The 15,140-nt window shown below is 52.3% G+C and overlaps 2 protein-coding genes across 9 annotated transcripts; one reads left to right on the top strand and one right to left on the bottom strand.

The window, feature by feature from the left end:
• Nucleotides 1-471: 471 nt before the first annotated feature.
• On the bottom strand, nt 472-9,856 carry Fiz1 (FLT3 interacting zinc finger 1). 8 transcript variants are annotated; one of them, XM_075941570.1, is made up of 4 exons: nt 7,981-8,256; nt 7,205-7,548; nt 1,773-2,619; nt 472-1,607 (listed from the first exon to the last, which is right to left on the bottom strand). In XM_075941570.1, exons 1-4 carry the CDS (start codon nt 8,054-8,056, stop codon nt 1,429-1,431), a joined length of 1,446 nt encoding a protein of 481 aa, XP_075797685.1. In that variant the 5' UTR covers nt 8,057-8,256; the 3' UTR covers nt 472-1,428. The 8 variants fall into 8 exon arrangements, with proteins under 8 accessions (XP_075797685.1, XP_075797656.1, XP_075797645.1 ...); XM_075941541.1 differs by lacking the exon at nt 7,981-8,256 and adding an exon at nt 9,658-9,856 and having other exon boundaries at nt 472-2,619; XM_075941530.1 differs by lacking the exon at nt 7,981-8,256 and adding an exon at nt 8,294-9,345 and having other exon boundaries at nt 472-2,619.
• Nucleotides 9,857-9,865: 9 nt separating this feature from the next.
• Znf524 (zinc finger protein 524) lies at nt 9,866-13,752 on the top strand. Its single transcript, XM_075941582.1, has 2 exons — nt 9,866-10,014; nt 12,707-13,752. The coding sequence occupies exon 2, from the start codon at nt 12,745-12,747 to the stop codon at nt 13,684-13,686; it is 942 nt and encodes a 313-aa protein (XP_075797697.1). The 5' UTR covers nt 9,866-10,014; nt 12,707-12,744; the 3' UTR covers nt 13,687-13,752.
• Nucleotides 13,753-15,140: the final 1,388 nt, after the last annotated feature.

The following is a 15,140-nucleotide window of genomic DNA, read 5'->3' as shown; positions in this document are numbered from 1 at the left end:
GATCTGGGCACTTACAGGAGGAAAGAGTCATTCCCCCACTCTGCCGTCTTTAACTGCTTATGCTCAGGGGAGGGGTGGGAGCTTGGGAGTCTTTACACCCTCCCCCAACCCTACCAACCACTAACTGCTCAAAAACCCACAGGAAGGGGCAGTGACCCTTGACCCTGCTCCTCAAAGACCGGTATCTAGTGAACCTGTTCTCTTCTAAAGGTTAAAAAAAAAAGGAGGTGCACACGTATGTGGGTTTGTGCATGTGAGTGCAATGCTCAAGGAGGCCACAAGAGGACACTGGAGCTCGGTTACAGGTGGTTAGGAGCGGCCTGATGTGGGCGCTAAGAACTGAATTCTGGTCCCAACAGCATGCATTTTAACTGTTGCGCCATCTCCTTAGGTCCTAGGGCACATAGTCTAAGTCCAAGAGGGAGAGAGCCCCACCTCCCTGAGACCCAGAGTCAGCAAACAAGACAGCAGTGACGGACAGAATGAGGTTTATTTGAGTCCCAGAGACACTGGGGAGACCAGGGGGTGAGGTTGAGGCTCACAGGGGAGAAACCCCTAGCCAAGTCCCCCTTTCCTCTTGGGGTTAGAACACAGAGACAAGGTGGTAGTGATGGAAAGACTGACAGGTACTACAGTTGAGGGGGAGGGAAACCCCAATGTCTACCACCTCTACCAGGTCACAGGATTGGGACGACCTTGGACAGAGGACTGTGCTCTAGGAAATGTCTGCCCTATTACTCTAAGGAGAGAGGAGTCAGGCCGCAGCCTGCACCAGCCCATTGCAAGTGCACAGGAGTATGTGTATCTGGGTCAATCCAACCTACAGGGCAGGGAGACTTTGGGCCAGTTTAAGCTAGTGTTCAGGATGGGGGACGATGAGTAGGGTCAGAACATTCTGCAGGAAGGGAGACCTAATCTGAGGAGGTTAACTGAAGGTGGGGGCATCTACCCTGGTCCTCTTTCAGCATAGGAAGCAAAATGGGGAAAGGCAGATTCTGGCTATACTCATTTTCTGGGGCTACCAGTGAGTGGCTGGTGGGTGTCATCTGGAGGGGATCCTGAAGATTCCAAGATGTTGCCCCCATCCCCCAGATAAAGGTGGTTGGGAATGATGGCTCTCAGGGTGGTAGGACCGTGAGGGTACCCACATGTGAACTGCTGAGAGGTGTTAGTGGAGACCCCTTTTTCATTCTCAGGTCTCAGTGGCGGAGGCCAGTTGATCTGAGCATGCCCACATTCCAGGGGTCTCAAAGTCAAGAGTCTCTCTGTAGATTTCAGTCCCTAACAATTATGTCCTTGGACCCCTTTGCTGAAGGATGCTTCACTGTGGTCCTGTGTGGGTTCTGAGTGGCACCATTTTTCCAGGCAAGGGCCTCATCTTATTATGATCTGGCTCTGGACTTGTAGAGGTCGGGGTGGCCTGGCTATTCAGTCCATGCCCCTGTGCAGCTTCAGGTGCCTAGAGAGATTGCTGAGTGTGATAAAGCCCTTGCCACAGATGTGGCAGGGAAAGGGCCGCTCTGTGCCATGCAGCAGTCGGTGGCGCTTGAGGTAGCACTCGTGGCGGAAGAACTTGCCACACTCTAGGCACGGGAACGGCTTCTCCCCTGTGTGGACCAGAACATGCCGTTCCAGGTCGCGAGGCGAACGGAACAACTTCTCGCATTCTGAACAGCCAAAGATTTTCTTGCCACGGCTGGAGGAGCCGGGCACCGGCCCTCCAGTCGCCTGCTCGCCCTCGCCATCAGGGGCCACCTCCCCACTGCCCTCACCGTGGCTGGCACGCCGATGCTCCTCCAGAGCGGCCAGCGCTGCATACAATGCTCCGCAGTGGCCGCAGCCATAGGTGGCTGGGCCCGAGTGGGCTTCTAGGTGACTGGCCAAGGCTGGGGCAGACGCGAAGAAGGTCCCACAGTCGCACTGGTACAGGGTGTCTTCCGAGGACGCCTCGGCAGCTGCAGCCGGAGCCCGAGCATTCTCTGCACCTTCACCCTCAGGGAGCAGTGCCTCCAGCTTGGGGATGCCTGCCCCGGTTGGGCTTAGAAGTAGCCCGGCGTCCCAGGTCGGCGGGGCATCCCCTACCTCCACTGCATCGCCATCTCCTGCCACCTCTGGACCCCCACCCGAGGGCCAGACCTGCGTTGGGGGTGCATTGCTCCCCTGCAGCTCGTGAGTAAGCTTATGGCGTTCCAGCAGCGCGGGCGCGTTGAAGTCGCGCTCGCAGCGTGGGCACTTGAATGGCTTCACATCAGTGTGCGCGGCCCAGTGGGCAGCTAGCTCCCGGCCGTGGTCAAAGCGACGGGCACAGGCGCCACATGCAAACGGGGGCAGCGAGGCAGCTGCGGCAGCTGCGGCCTCTGCTAGTCCCCAGCTGGTTGCTCCTGCTCCCTCCAAGCCCTCTCCTCCGCCAGCCCCTCCACCTCCACAAACCGTACAGGGACCCACGTTGCAACACACTGGGCAGGGGGAGTTCAGGGGAGGCAGGCCTGGGCTTGGCTGCAGGGGAGACGGAAGGACGCCCCGGTGCTGCCGCTTGAGGTGGCGGCCCAGGCTGGAGCGAGAGGAGAAGCGGAGCTCGCAGACCAAACAGCAGTAGGGCTTCTCGCCAGTGTGGACGACCTGGGAGCAAGAGCAAAGAGGCAGGGTTGAGGATCCGGGTCCTGCAACAGATTCCTAGGAGACGGGACCCAAGTTCTCGGCCTCTGTTCATGGGACATGATCTAGCTTTCACCGCGCTCCTCTGTTAGGTTGCTAGACAGGCATAAGCAGGGGTGGAGGCCACTAAGAAGAGACCCCCACCTCTTTGTATTGGGAAGCTTCACAAGGACCCTTCATATAAAGTTCAGATATCATTATGAAGAAGTAGTAGGAGCTGGGCAATGGTGGTGCACACCTTTAATCCCAGCACTTGGGAGGCAGAGGCAGGCGGATCTCTGTGGGTTCAAGGCCAGCCAGCCTGCTCTAGAGAGCGAGTTCCAGGACAGCTAAGGTTGTTACACAGAGAAACCTTGTCTTGAAAAACAACAACAAAAAACCCAAAAATACAAAACAAAGATATTTAAGTTACGGAAATAACGGAGTTGGGCACCTTGGCACAAGCCTTTAATTCCAGTACTCAGGAGGCAGGAAACTGAGGCAGGCCAACCCTGTGAGAAGGAGGCCAGTCAGGTCTACACAGGGAAACTCTGTCACAGAGCAATCAACTGAACATCAACAAATAATGAAATAAAAACATTTTAAGGAAAGAACAGGAGCTAGAGAGATGGGTTAGCAGTTAAGAGCACTTGTTGCTTTTGCAGAGGCTCTGGGTTCATTTCCCAGCACCCACAAGGCAGCTCCCACCTGCCTGTAGCTCCAGGTCTAGGGGATCCATCGCTCTCTTATCTGCTGGAGCACCAGGAGCAAATGCAGTGCAGACACACATGCCAGCTAAACATGCATACAGATAATAAATAAATAGAACTTACAAAAGAAGAGGATCTAAATCTACTTTGAGCCCTGGGTGTAGATGCTACATTCTAAACTGCTTCAAACACTGCATACTACTGACTTTTCCAGAAGGTTAAAGCAATTGGTCCTGTCAATTATCTGGTCAGGAAACAGCTTATGGAGATGGGAGGAATGATTATCTCCTTAATGAGGTCATGTACTCACCCTCATCGTCCCCCCTACCCCTTCGTTTTCCAAGACAGGTTTTCTCTGTGTAGCTTTGGAACCTGTCCTGGAACTCGCTCTGTAGTTCAGGCTGGCCTTGAACTAGAGATCTGTCTGCCTCTGCCTGTGCTGGGATTAAAGGCGTGCGCCACTACCCCTGGCTCTTTTCTGAGTTCTTAACTCAAAAAGTTTAACCTTTCCTTTTCTCCTTTGTTTTTGTTTTTGTTTATCTTTATTTCTTTTTGGTTTTTCGAGACAGAGTTTCTCTGTAGCTTTGGAGCCTGTCCTGGCACTAACTATTGTAGGCCAGGCTGGCCTTGAACTCACAGAGATCCACCTGCCTCCACCACCTGAGTGCTGGGATTAAAGATGTGCATCACCACCGCCTGGCTTTGTTTTGGTTTTTCAAGACAGGGTTTCTCTGTGTAGCCTTAGCTATCCTGGAACTCAAGAGATCCACCTGCTTCTTCATCCCAAGTGCTGGGACTAAGGGTCTGTGAAACCACCGTCTGACTCTTTTCCTACTTTCTGTCTCTTCTTTGGATACCAGCCCAAATTTTCAGCAGGCTTGTCCTGACACTCTGGACTTTTTCACTGTCTCTCAGAAGAGGCACTTCCCACGAGGCTGCTTGCAGACCTTCACTGATAAACCTGCCTTCTCACCTGGACTAACTGAAAAGGTGCATCTTTCTATCCTCTTACCGCCTCTCCAGCCTCCAGCCCCACACAATGCTGCCTTTCCTATGATTTTTCTTTCAAATTCTAATAAAATAATTCCTAAGCTTTTAACTCTGCTTTTAATTTTTTTTTTGTCCAAGAGAGCAGGAACCCACAAAAGGAGACCCTAGTTCCCCAGTCACAGCCCTGCTACAGGCCAGCTCTGACCCAGTCCCTTACACTGATGGCCTCTGTACACACTGTTCCCTTTTCAACAGGCTCATCACAGAATACAGCTATGGCCAGGGCGCTAGGTATCCACAGCCTGAGTCCACCCATCTCTCTTCTCTGTGAACGCTCCACTTTTTCCCTTTGCAAAATGGCCCACTTCACAGTGCCCTCAACACTGTCTCAACTGTGTGGTTCCCCAACAACATATGTGTTAAGATACAACTGTTTTGTTTGTTTGTCGTCTATCTAGGAGAGCACCTGAGCCAGGGAACCAAGGCAGCTCCTGGGAGTGCAGCTGTTACTCTGCCCGCTGAAAGGGGCCTGGCAAGGCGTTAGAGTGCTAGGAAGTTAGGGTAACTAAATGTGGGCTCCATTATGTGGGAAGTTAGGGTAACTGAATATGGGCTCCATCTATGTAGGAAGTTAGGGTAACTAAATGTGGGGCTCCATTATGTGGGAAGTTAGGGTAACTGAATATGGGCTCCATTATGTGGGAAGTTAGGGTAACTGAATGTGGGCTCCATTATGTGGGAAGTTAGGGTAACTGAATGTGGGCTCCATCTATGTAGGAAGTTAGGGTAACTGAATGTGGGCTCCATTATGTGGGAAGTTAGGGTAACTGAATGTGGGCTCCATTATGTGGGAAGTTAGGGTAACCGAATGTGGGCTCCATTATGTGGGAAGTTAGGGTAACTGAATGTGGGCTCCATTATGTGGGAAGTTAGGGTAACTGAATGTGGGCTCCATTATGTGGGAAGTTAGGATAACCGAATGTGGGCTCCATTATGTAAGAAGTTAGGGTAACTGAATATGGGCTCCATTATGTGGGAAGTTAGGATAACCGAATGTGGGCTCCATTATGTGGGAAGTTAGGGTAACTGAATGTGGGCTCCATTATGTGGGAAGTTAGGATAACCGAATGTGGGCTCCATTATGTAGGAAGTTAGGGTAACTGAATGTGGGGCTCCATTATGTAAGAAGTTAGGGTAACCGAATGTGGGCTCCATTATGTGGGAAGTTAGGGTAACTGAATGTGGGGCTCCATTATGTAAGAAGTTAGGGTAACTGAATGTGGGCTCCATCTATGTAGGAAGTTAGGGTAACTGAATGTGGGCTCCATTATGTGGGAAGTTAGGGTAACCGAATGTGGGCTCCATTATGTGGGAAGTTAGGGTAACCGAATGTGGGCTCCATTATGTGGGAAGTTAGGGTAACCGAATGTGGGCTCCATCTATGTAGGAAGTTAGGGTAACTGAATGTGGGCTCCATTATATAGGAAGTTAGGGTAACCGAATGTGGGCTCCATTATGTAGGAAGTGAGGGTAACCGAATGTGGGCTCCATTATGTAGGAAGTTAGGGTAACTGAATGTGGGGCTCCATTACGTGGGAATTTAATATAACCGAATGTGGGCTCCATTATGTAGGAAGTTAGGGTAACCGAATGTGGGCTCCATTATGTAGGAAGTTAGGGTAACTGAATGTGGGGCTCCATTACGTGGGAAGTTAATATAACCGAATGTGGGCTCCATTATGTGGGAAGTTAGGGTAACCGAATGTAGGCTCCATTATGTAGGAAGTTAGGGTAACCGAATGTGGGGCTCCATTACGTGGGAAGTTAATATAACCGAATGTGGGCTCCATTATGTAGGAAGTTAGGGTAACCGAATGTGGGCTCCATTATGCAGCGTCCACCAGACCATCTCCATGACAGCATGGGGCTTTGTGGTAAAGCACGTACTTGGGGTTCACACATGTTCTGTAAACCCTCACCTGCGCTCTCTGATGAAAGCCAAACTGATTTGCCACACTGAACTGGTGCGGCTACATTTTGGTCTTCTGTTGGGGCCCTTTCTGGGGTGAATGCGTGAGTTTGTTCTCCCCAGGAGAAGCCAATGCCCATGAGCACACGGAGGTCCTTCCCACCTCCCAGCCTTTGCACCTGCCACTGTTTCTGTCTGCAGTGCTTTGCCCGGGTGGACTTCCCACCCTTCAAAAGACTCAGGCAGACATCACTGTGCCCTCTTGTCTACGGTAACCTGCAGCACTCCCAATTCACTCTTACACATTAGTTCTTGTTTTGCTGTTTGTGACAGAGTGTGTCCTATAGCCTAAGCTAGCCTCAAACTCTGTGTGTAGCTGAGGATGATCTGGAACTCCTGATCCTCCTGCCTCCACCTCCGGAGAACTGGAATTATAAGAATGCATCACATGCCTTGAATTTTTTTTTTTTTTTTGTAATTTGCTTCCCAACTTCTCCCTTAGGGAACTACTTTCTTTACCCTCCATCTGGCTTCTGGTCATTTAAAGGAGTAAGTTTCCCCGAAGGCCTTGTTGAGCTCCCTCCAAAGCCTGTGCTCTTAGAATAAAGGAGCTGGGTGTGCACGGAGAAACCTGCTTTCAAGATGGTAAGGGAGAGAACTGTAAACACAAGGCTGCAGATACTGGCAGGCACTAGAGGCTTCAGCAGTAGCGGGGGTGAAACAATTACATGGGGCAAACTTGCTCTGCAGGGTCATGCTTTGATTGGTTTTTGGCAGAAAGGAAAGTGAAATTTTCTACGATTAGGAAGCTATGATTAGGAGTGTACTCCCATCTCCTGCTGCCTTTCCCTGAGTGGAATGGAGCTCCAGATCTCAGCCCCGCGTGGCTCCCAGGACTCACCTGGTGGTGCAGCAGGCCAGTGGAGTCTCGGAATCCCTTAGGGCAGGCGGAGCATCGGTAGGGCCGCTCTCCGGTGTGTGAGCGCAGGTGGTTAGCTAAGTTGAAGCTATGCTTGAAGCCCTTGCCACAGCGAGGGCATGCGTGGGGCTTGAGCGCTGTATGCCGAGCAAAGTGGCGCCGCAGGTCCGATCGGTAACGGAAGCTCTTGCCACATTCGCTGCAGTGAAAGGGCACCCGAGGGGCAGCGGCAGATGGTGCTGGCCCTGGAGCAGCAATAGGGGCTGGAACCACAGGCAGCGAGGACTCATCCATGGTGGCAGGTCCAGGGTGGCTTGGGGCTTTCTCTGGAGTATATTAGAGACACAAAAGCAGGTAAAAAATCACCTCCCCAATGGCCATCCCCTCCTTTAGCTCTCTGGGCTCAGAAACACTTGTCCTCTGGGAGACCCGCCCAATGCTAAGACCTGTCCACCACCAAGCCACACCCACTGCCCTTGAAATCTCTCTGTCTCTGTCTCTCTCCCTCTCCAGACCCTCTTCCTTCTCTAATTTTCCTAGCCACTTCCATTTTACTCTAGGTTTCTATAGGCTCTCTCAATCCTCTCCAAGCCCCGCCCACTACAAATTAAGGCCCTCCTACTCTTGCCTAGGTCTGGGCCCCTCCCTCTGTTCCCTAAGCACCCAGTGTTCCTCGAAAGACTTCTTGCTTCTAACTCATCTCCGAAGACAAGCTGCTAGTGAGAAGGGATTTGGGGCTGCGCACACTGCTCTCATACTTCTAGGGAGATCGCAGTAGCTCCTCTGCAGTCGGTCTGTAGCTTTGGATGAAGCCAACTGGAACTCTTTACCCATGCAATGGGTATACTGGTGCCTACGTCACACGGTGACGGTCTGAGCTAACGTGATCAGTGTACTTCCCAAAGCCACTGCTGCACAGCAAAGGATTAACTGAGCAGTTTGGATATTTAAGCTCCTCTCAGTTCCTTTATTCCCATCTGCTTCCTTAAAGGTTAACTTGACTTTTCTAAGTTAGATTTTCGCTGAAACCTGCCTCCAAATCCCACCCAACTTTCCCTCTAAATAAGTCACCTTTTTCTTTTCTTTTCTTTTCCTGGAACTCACTCTGTAGACTAGGCTGTCCTCGAACTCACAGAGATACATCTGCCCCTGCCTCCGGAGTGCTGGGATTAAGGATGTGCGCCATCACTGCCCGGCACATTTTTCTATCACCTCCGTCCTTAGCCTGCTTTCACCTTCATGATAAAGACCTGATAGTTTCACTAATACTCTCAAAATTGCATATTTCCATCGGGCACCCTTGCCATGGCAACTTTTTCTCTAAGCCACACCTTAGGCAAACTCCACATCATATTCTGGGCCTCTCTTGTCTTCCTGCACCCCATTTTTCCACTAACCTTAACAAGTTTCTTCAATTTTTCAACCTAGGCCCCTTCACCCATGGTATATAATCCACGCCTCTTTACCAGGCCCTACCCTTTGCATAAACCTCACCCATTTCCTAACCAGTCTCTACCCTTCCACGAAATCCCTCCCTCCCTACTCTAGGCCCCGCCCCAACAAGCTCCTCCCTCTCTCCTGCCCCGCCCCAACCGCCATAAGCTCCGCCTCCTCCTCCTGCACCCCACTGTGTGTGGTGCTGCGGGGGCTCCCCCACCCTGCTCGATCTTTCGAACCAGGCCCGGAAAACTAGCCCTTTGTACCCCTTTCCCTGTCCCTAGAAGGTGCGGCCCCGGGCGCCCGGAGCAGGAGCAGGGTCAGGCGGCCTGGGACTAGGCGAGACCACCTTGCTTTTGCGTTGCGGAGGTCCTGGAGACCAGGCAGGACCCCGGGAGGCCGGGAAAGTCTGTCGGCTTTCCTCTTTAATTACTTACACCTCCCTCTGGGCGCCGACATTTTGGGCAGCGGGGTCAGCGTCACTTCCACCTGAGGGGCCCCTCGACTTCCGCCTCGGCTCCCTTCTCCCTCCCCCCCAAGCGCCCCCCCTCCGTCTTCTTTTCTCCCTCCCCCTGGCTCCCCTTTCCCGCCCCCACCCGGCCCTTCTACATTCCCTTCCTTTTCCCAGCCCAGGAGGTCAAAGAAGCTAGGCTGGTGCCATCTTGGTTGAGGGCAGAGGGAGGGGCGGGGCTTACGTTACCCTGGCGCGCTATAGACTAAGGGCGACGCGCCGCTTCTCTTAGTCCACGGTGATTATATTTAAGAGTTTACATAGATGGGCGCAGATATGATTTCCTTCTCCTAGCCTTGGACTCCTGCTGGGCAGGTTGTCGAGTTGCATTCGGAAGGAAAAAAAGCCAAGCGGGCGAACTAATACGGAGTTAGGAAACACCAAGCACCATTTTACTGCTTTAACACCATGGGGCTTTGAAGCTATCGGGCGCCATGTTAATTAGGGGCACTTAGCAGCCATTTCCCGCGTCTCATCTATCCGGTACCTGTATTTGATTGGGTCACCGGGTTGGAGTGCTTTGTGGAAGGAAAGGCATTTGGAGGTGGTCGGGGATTTTCGTGCGTTGGTTCTCACAGAGACGAGGAAGGCGACTGGTGCGCAGGCGCGTCTGGGCCTTGGGATCCAGCGCGTCCCCTTTGTTCCCCGCGGGCGCGGGCGGCGGGGAGGGCGGGGCCACCGGCGTCCGTACCGAGGGGCGGGGCCCGGCTCGCGCTCCGCCGCCCCCGCCCCGCCGCCGCCTAGGGGCAGGGCCCCCCTCTCCCCCGCCCCTTCCCACGCTTCGGCCCGTCGCCCCCGGCGCGCGCGCGCAAACACACGCGAGCCCAGGCAGCATGCAAATGAGGTACCTAGAGGCGGGGGGCCCGGGTGGGGGGGGAGGGGGAAGGGGTGGTCCCGGGTGCGCGTGCCCGAGCGCGCCCCCGGCACCTGTTCCCTGCTTCTGCGCTCTGTCCTGCGCGCGCCGACCTCGCGCCCCGCCGAGCGGTCCGGGCTCGCCAGCGCAGACCCCTTCCTTGCAGCCCCTGCCGCCAATGTCCCCGCTCCGCTTATTGGCCACCGCACCCTGAGGGCCCGCCCCGCTTGCGGGCTGGGCCACTCGGGGCTGACAGGCAGACGTCCCACCAGACTGTGGGTGGGGGAGGGTCGAGGGATCACTCACTTCCTAGGTGTGTTCCAGAAATTCAGTTTCCTGTCCTGGCTACAGCATGGTGCGAACCTTGTGGTCCTGGAAAGGTTGCCCCCGTGTGGACCTCGTGCTGTGTGCATATGAAAAGGGGGTGCAAGGCTTGGGGTTGTAACTCAGGCCTAGTATGCGTGAGGCCCCTGAGTTGGATAACCAGCACCACACATAAAGAAAACTTAAAATCCAACCAGACAACAGAACTGTTTAAAGAGGAATGCAGGGGCCCCAGCAGCATGTGCTACTAGCTGCACCTGTAGCGCTCTTGTCCTCCAAGTACACTCCAGTTCTATGGTCCCGAGATCTGGGCTCTGGGAAAGGACGGTGGTGGTTTTTCAGGTGCTTTCTGTATTCCAGGCAGATGTTCTGGGGACATTTTTGAAACTTCCTTATTTCAGTCGATTCTCCCCCACAACCTCGGTATATTGACTTTACAGAGAAGGAAACTGACTTGCAGCTAATTATTGGTAGAACGGGATCCAAACCCATGACTGGGAGACCTCAAGTATGCCCCCCACACACACACACACAGAGTCTTCCTAGGTCTTTCTCATTTCCTGGACCACCAAGGTCAGTAAAACTGATTTGACTTAATTGGCACTTACTGGCAGAGAGAACTTTAACTCACTTGGCTTTCTGTGCCTTAGTTTCCCTGTCTGCAAAACAGAAAATGTGTTTCCTCGAAAGGTTGTTGCCGGCTTTTGTGTATCATGCTCACTGCATGTCTGGGTTAGTAAATTAACAACAGCAATAACAACAAGAGAAAGAAAGAAAAGCAAACAAACAAACCCTGAGTTCCATCTTGCAAAGGACATAAATGAGCCCAGAGAAGTTAGAATCTTGTATAATGCCACACAGAAAGGAAGGGACAGATTCAGCATTTCATTTCTGATTATCTGACTCCAAAGTCCAGACATTTAGCACCTTGGATACTCGTCCTTCACACATCAGCAGATTTGCCTAGCACCTGCCCCTTTCCAGACCTCCTCCCCATCTGTGTGGAAGAGGGCTTTTTGGAGGCCTTTGTGGCCCAGAGTTCCATTCTCAGCTAGATTTTTTTCTTTTTACTCATTTTGACCTTAAAGACTAAAGTAGTTACTGATCTGTTGCTGTGATGAAAATCCGTCACTACGGCAACTTATAAGAAGGCATTTACTGCCGGGCGGTGGTGGTGCACGCTTTTAATCCCAGCACTCGGGAGGCAGAGGCAGGCGGATCTCTGTGAGTTCGAGGCCAGCCTGGTCTACAAGAGCTAGTTCCAGGACAGGAACCAAAAAGCAACGGAGAAACCCTATCTCGAAAAAAAAAAGGCATTTGCTGAGCAGTTGTGGCGCACGCCTTTAATCCCAGCACTCAGGGAGGCAGAGGCAAGCAGATCTCTGTGAGTTCAGGGCCAGCCTGGTCTACAGGAGCTTGTTCCAGGATAGCCAGAAATACACAGAGAAACCCTGCCTCAAACAAAACAAAAACCAACCCCCCCCAAAAAAAAAACAGCATTTAGTGGGGCTTGCTTACATTTTCAGAGGGTGAGTCCACAATTATCTTGGTCAGGAGCCTGGGGGCCAACAGGCTGACCTACTGCTGGAACAGTAGCTAAGAGTTCATGTCTGATCCATAAGTTTCAGGTAGAGGGAGACTGGCCTGGTGTAGGATTTGGAAATCTCAAAGCTCACTCCTGGTGAAACACCTCTTCCCACAAGGCAGCACCTACTCCATCAAGGGCACACTGTAGTCCGACTTTCCCTCGGGCCACCAGCTTACAAATAACAACGTAGAGTCTTGTTGTTAATTATGAAAGCTTAGCCTTAGCATAGACTTTTTCAACTAGCTCTTATAATTTAAACGAACCTGTTTCTGTTAATCTACATTCTGCCATGTGGCTTGGTTACTGCTCCTCCGTACCCTATGTCCAGCTTCTTCAGTGTCTGGTAGGCAGCTCCTGCCAGGCCAGATTCTAACCCTGAGTTCCTTCCTACCCACAAGTCCCGCCTAACCTCTCCAGCCTAGCTATTGGCTGATCAGCTGTTAGACCAGTCGCAGCAATACATCTTCACTCAGTGTACAAATATCCCACAACACCACACCTCCTAATCCTTCCCAAAGAGTTCCCCTGATGGAGCCAGACATTCAAACCTAGGAGCCTGTGTGGAGCGGGATCATTCTCAAACTGCCATGAAAGAATGCTAGAGAGTCATGGGATACACTTCGGAGGAGGGCAGTCAATGTGTCTTATCAACTTGTACAGAATTGTCTTCTTATATAGGTCTCCAAAGACTTAGGAGGGATAGATGAATTATTGGGGTACATGGGGGCTTAGACCCTCACCACACTGACGCCGCCCCCTCTCTTCTCTTAGCCGGCTCCAGTACCCAGACTCAAGCTCCCCACTGCTCAATGGACAACCCCAGCTCAGACCCGTTGCCTTCAACTTTGTCTGGGGAGGAAGAAAAACCTCTGGCCTTACTTCCTCCTGTTCCCCGGGGCCGCCGAGGCCGGCCACCAGGGGGAGCCACCACCTCCAATCGGACTGTCAAGTCCTCCCTCCCTCGAAAGCGGGGCCGCCCCCCCAAATCAGTGCAGGAAGCCCCGTTGGCAGCACCAGTGGATGGCGGTGGCAGCAACGATCTTCTGTTGATCGATGATCAGGGTGTTCCTTACACAGTTCCGGAAGGATCAGCAGCAGATGGGCCCCAGGGCTCTGGCTCCAAGAGGGCTCCACACTTCTGTCCTGTGTGCCTGAGAGCCTTCCCCTACCTCTCCGACCTGGAGCGCCACAGCATCTCGCACTCAGAGTTGAAGCCACATGTGTGCAAAGATTGCGGCAAGACCTTCAAGCGGTCCAGCCACTTGCGGCGTCATTGCAACATCCATGCCGGCCATCGGCCCTTCCGTTGTGTGCTCTGCCCTCGTCGCTTCCGCGAGGCCGGGGAGCTCGCACATCACCACCGCATCCACTCTGGCGAGCGTCCGTATCAGTGTCCCTCGTGCAGGGTGCGCTTCACCGAAGCCAATACTCTTCGGCGCCATTACAAACGCAAACACCCAGAGCTTGTGGGGATGCCCGTGCGCCTGTGCCCCCCAAACCCAAGACCCCAACCGCTGTGGGATGATGATGAGGGTGTGCCTGTTCCAGAAAGGGTGCAGGAAGAGAGTCCTGAAGGAAAGACGCCTGCTTGGCCTGTATCCTCCACCACTTCTCCCCTGTCTGGGTTTACAGCAGGGAGTTCAGCTGGTGCTGGGCAAGGAGGCCAAGACACCCTTATTTCTAGTGGTGTTCCCGTCACGGAAGGGGGTCGAAAGCAGGGACCTAAACCGCTGGGTCCTGATGCCATCTAGCACCTTCCTTCGGACTGACAGGCTCTGGGAGGCATGGGCTGTGGAAATAAATCCCTGCCTACTGACTTCCAGTGTGTGTTCAGTCATGGTGCCTGTCCCTTTCAATGTTCCTCTGTTACCTTCCCTGACTGTGGTGTGTGTGATTGGAGAGAAACCATTTCACATATCTCCTTAGCATGGTGCCAAAGAACCAATGGCTTGGAACAAACCTTGGCCCAAGCTCATCTCCATCAGACAAGTACTGTAAAACATTTAACTCACTATGCAAACGTGACGCTGGGTCCCTCCATCCTAGCTGAGTCCCCAGAAATTCTACCTAGGACACTCTTTGCTCCAACTTCTTTTCCAGAGGACTTGCTATTCGGAAGAAAAAAACTTAAGTTGAGGGCTTGCAGTATAACTCGGTGGTAATGTGCTTTCAATGCACAAGGCCCTGGGTGGAGTGAGAGGCCAGCTCCAGGGTGTGGGGTGAGGAGGGTGAACAGAACCGAACATTTCCATAGGGTTTAGAGAAAAGGATGTGAGCTCGAGGGGAGGGTGGGACTTAAGACGAGGTACAAAACCTGGGCAATAAAAACTAGGTCGCAGTTTAGGAAAGGAGGCAAAAAATTGGGCTGAGGATCAAAGAACTTTAAGGCTTGGCTGGCAGAAAGCAAGTTAAAGGGGATGGATGGCATTTAACTGAAAGGTGGGGCTAAAAGAAGTCTTTTAAAAATGAAGTAGAGTTCAGATTGTTGATTTTAAAGATCTTTTAATATAGGCGTACAAAGCAATTAAGGCACCCCTGCGAACATTCATAGGAGCATCTCAAAAATCAATTCCATAGAAGTACTTTCCAAAGTGCGGTATTAACCATTTGGAGAGGGTGCTTAGGGATGGACATTATTGCTATTCAGGCCATGGAGAGGGAAGAAAAATAGACTAAAATTAGGTTCAGCTGTTCATAGCGGGACTAAGTTAAGAGTAGTGCATCCCCCTTCAATCCTAGCACTCAGAAGGCAGAAATGGACGAATCTCTGAGTTCGAGGCCAGCCTGGTCTACAGCGAGAGTTCCAGGACAGCCAGGGCTATACAGAGAAACCCTGTCTTGAAAAACCAAAACAAACAAAAAGTCGTGCATCCAAAGTGTCGAATCTCTGAAACCCACCCCAAAGCTTTCTATTCAGTAAGTCTGGGTTAAGGAGCATCACGTTGATTGATGCCAATGGTTGAGAATAACTGACTTAAAGGAACGCTTTCAAAGTGCAAAGCCGAACTACAAGCATACAAGTTATTAGAGAGCCAGCCCCACAATCTCAGAGTTCCCGAAAGCTCTGACAGGATTGCCGCAAATTTGAGGCCAGTATGCCCTACACAGGAGTTCAAGGCCACTTTGAGCCACGGCGTGAGACCACGTCTGAAAAGAAATTAAAAAGTAAAAAAGTGATGTCTCTTAAATGCGAGGGGCGGTGCAC

The sequence above is a fragment of the Microtus pennsylvanicus genome, chromosome 1 (genome assembly GCF_037038515.1).
Source record: "Microtus pennsylvanicus isolate mMicPen1 chromosome 1, mMicPen1.hap1, whole genome shotgun sequence".
Classification (NCBI taxonomy): Eukaryota; Metazoa; Chordata; class Mammalia; order Rodentia; family Cricetidae; genus Microtus; species Microtus pennsylvanicus.
Note: the sequence above shows the minus strand (reverse complement) of the source record. Positions and strands in the feature narration are given on the sequence as shown.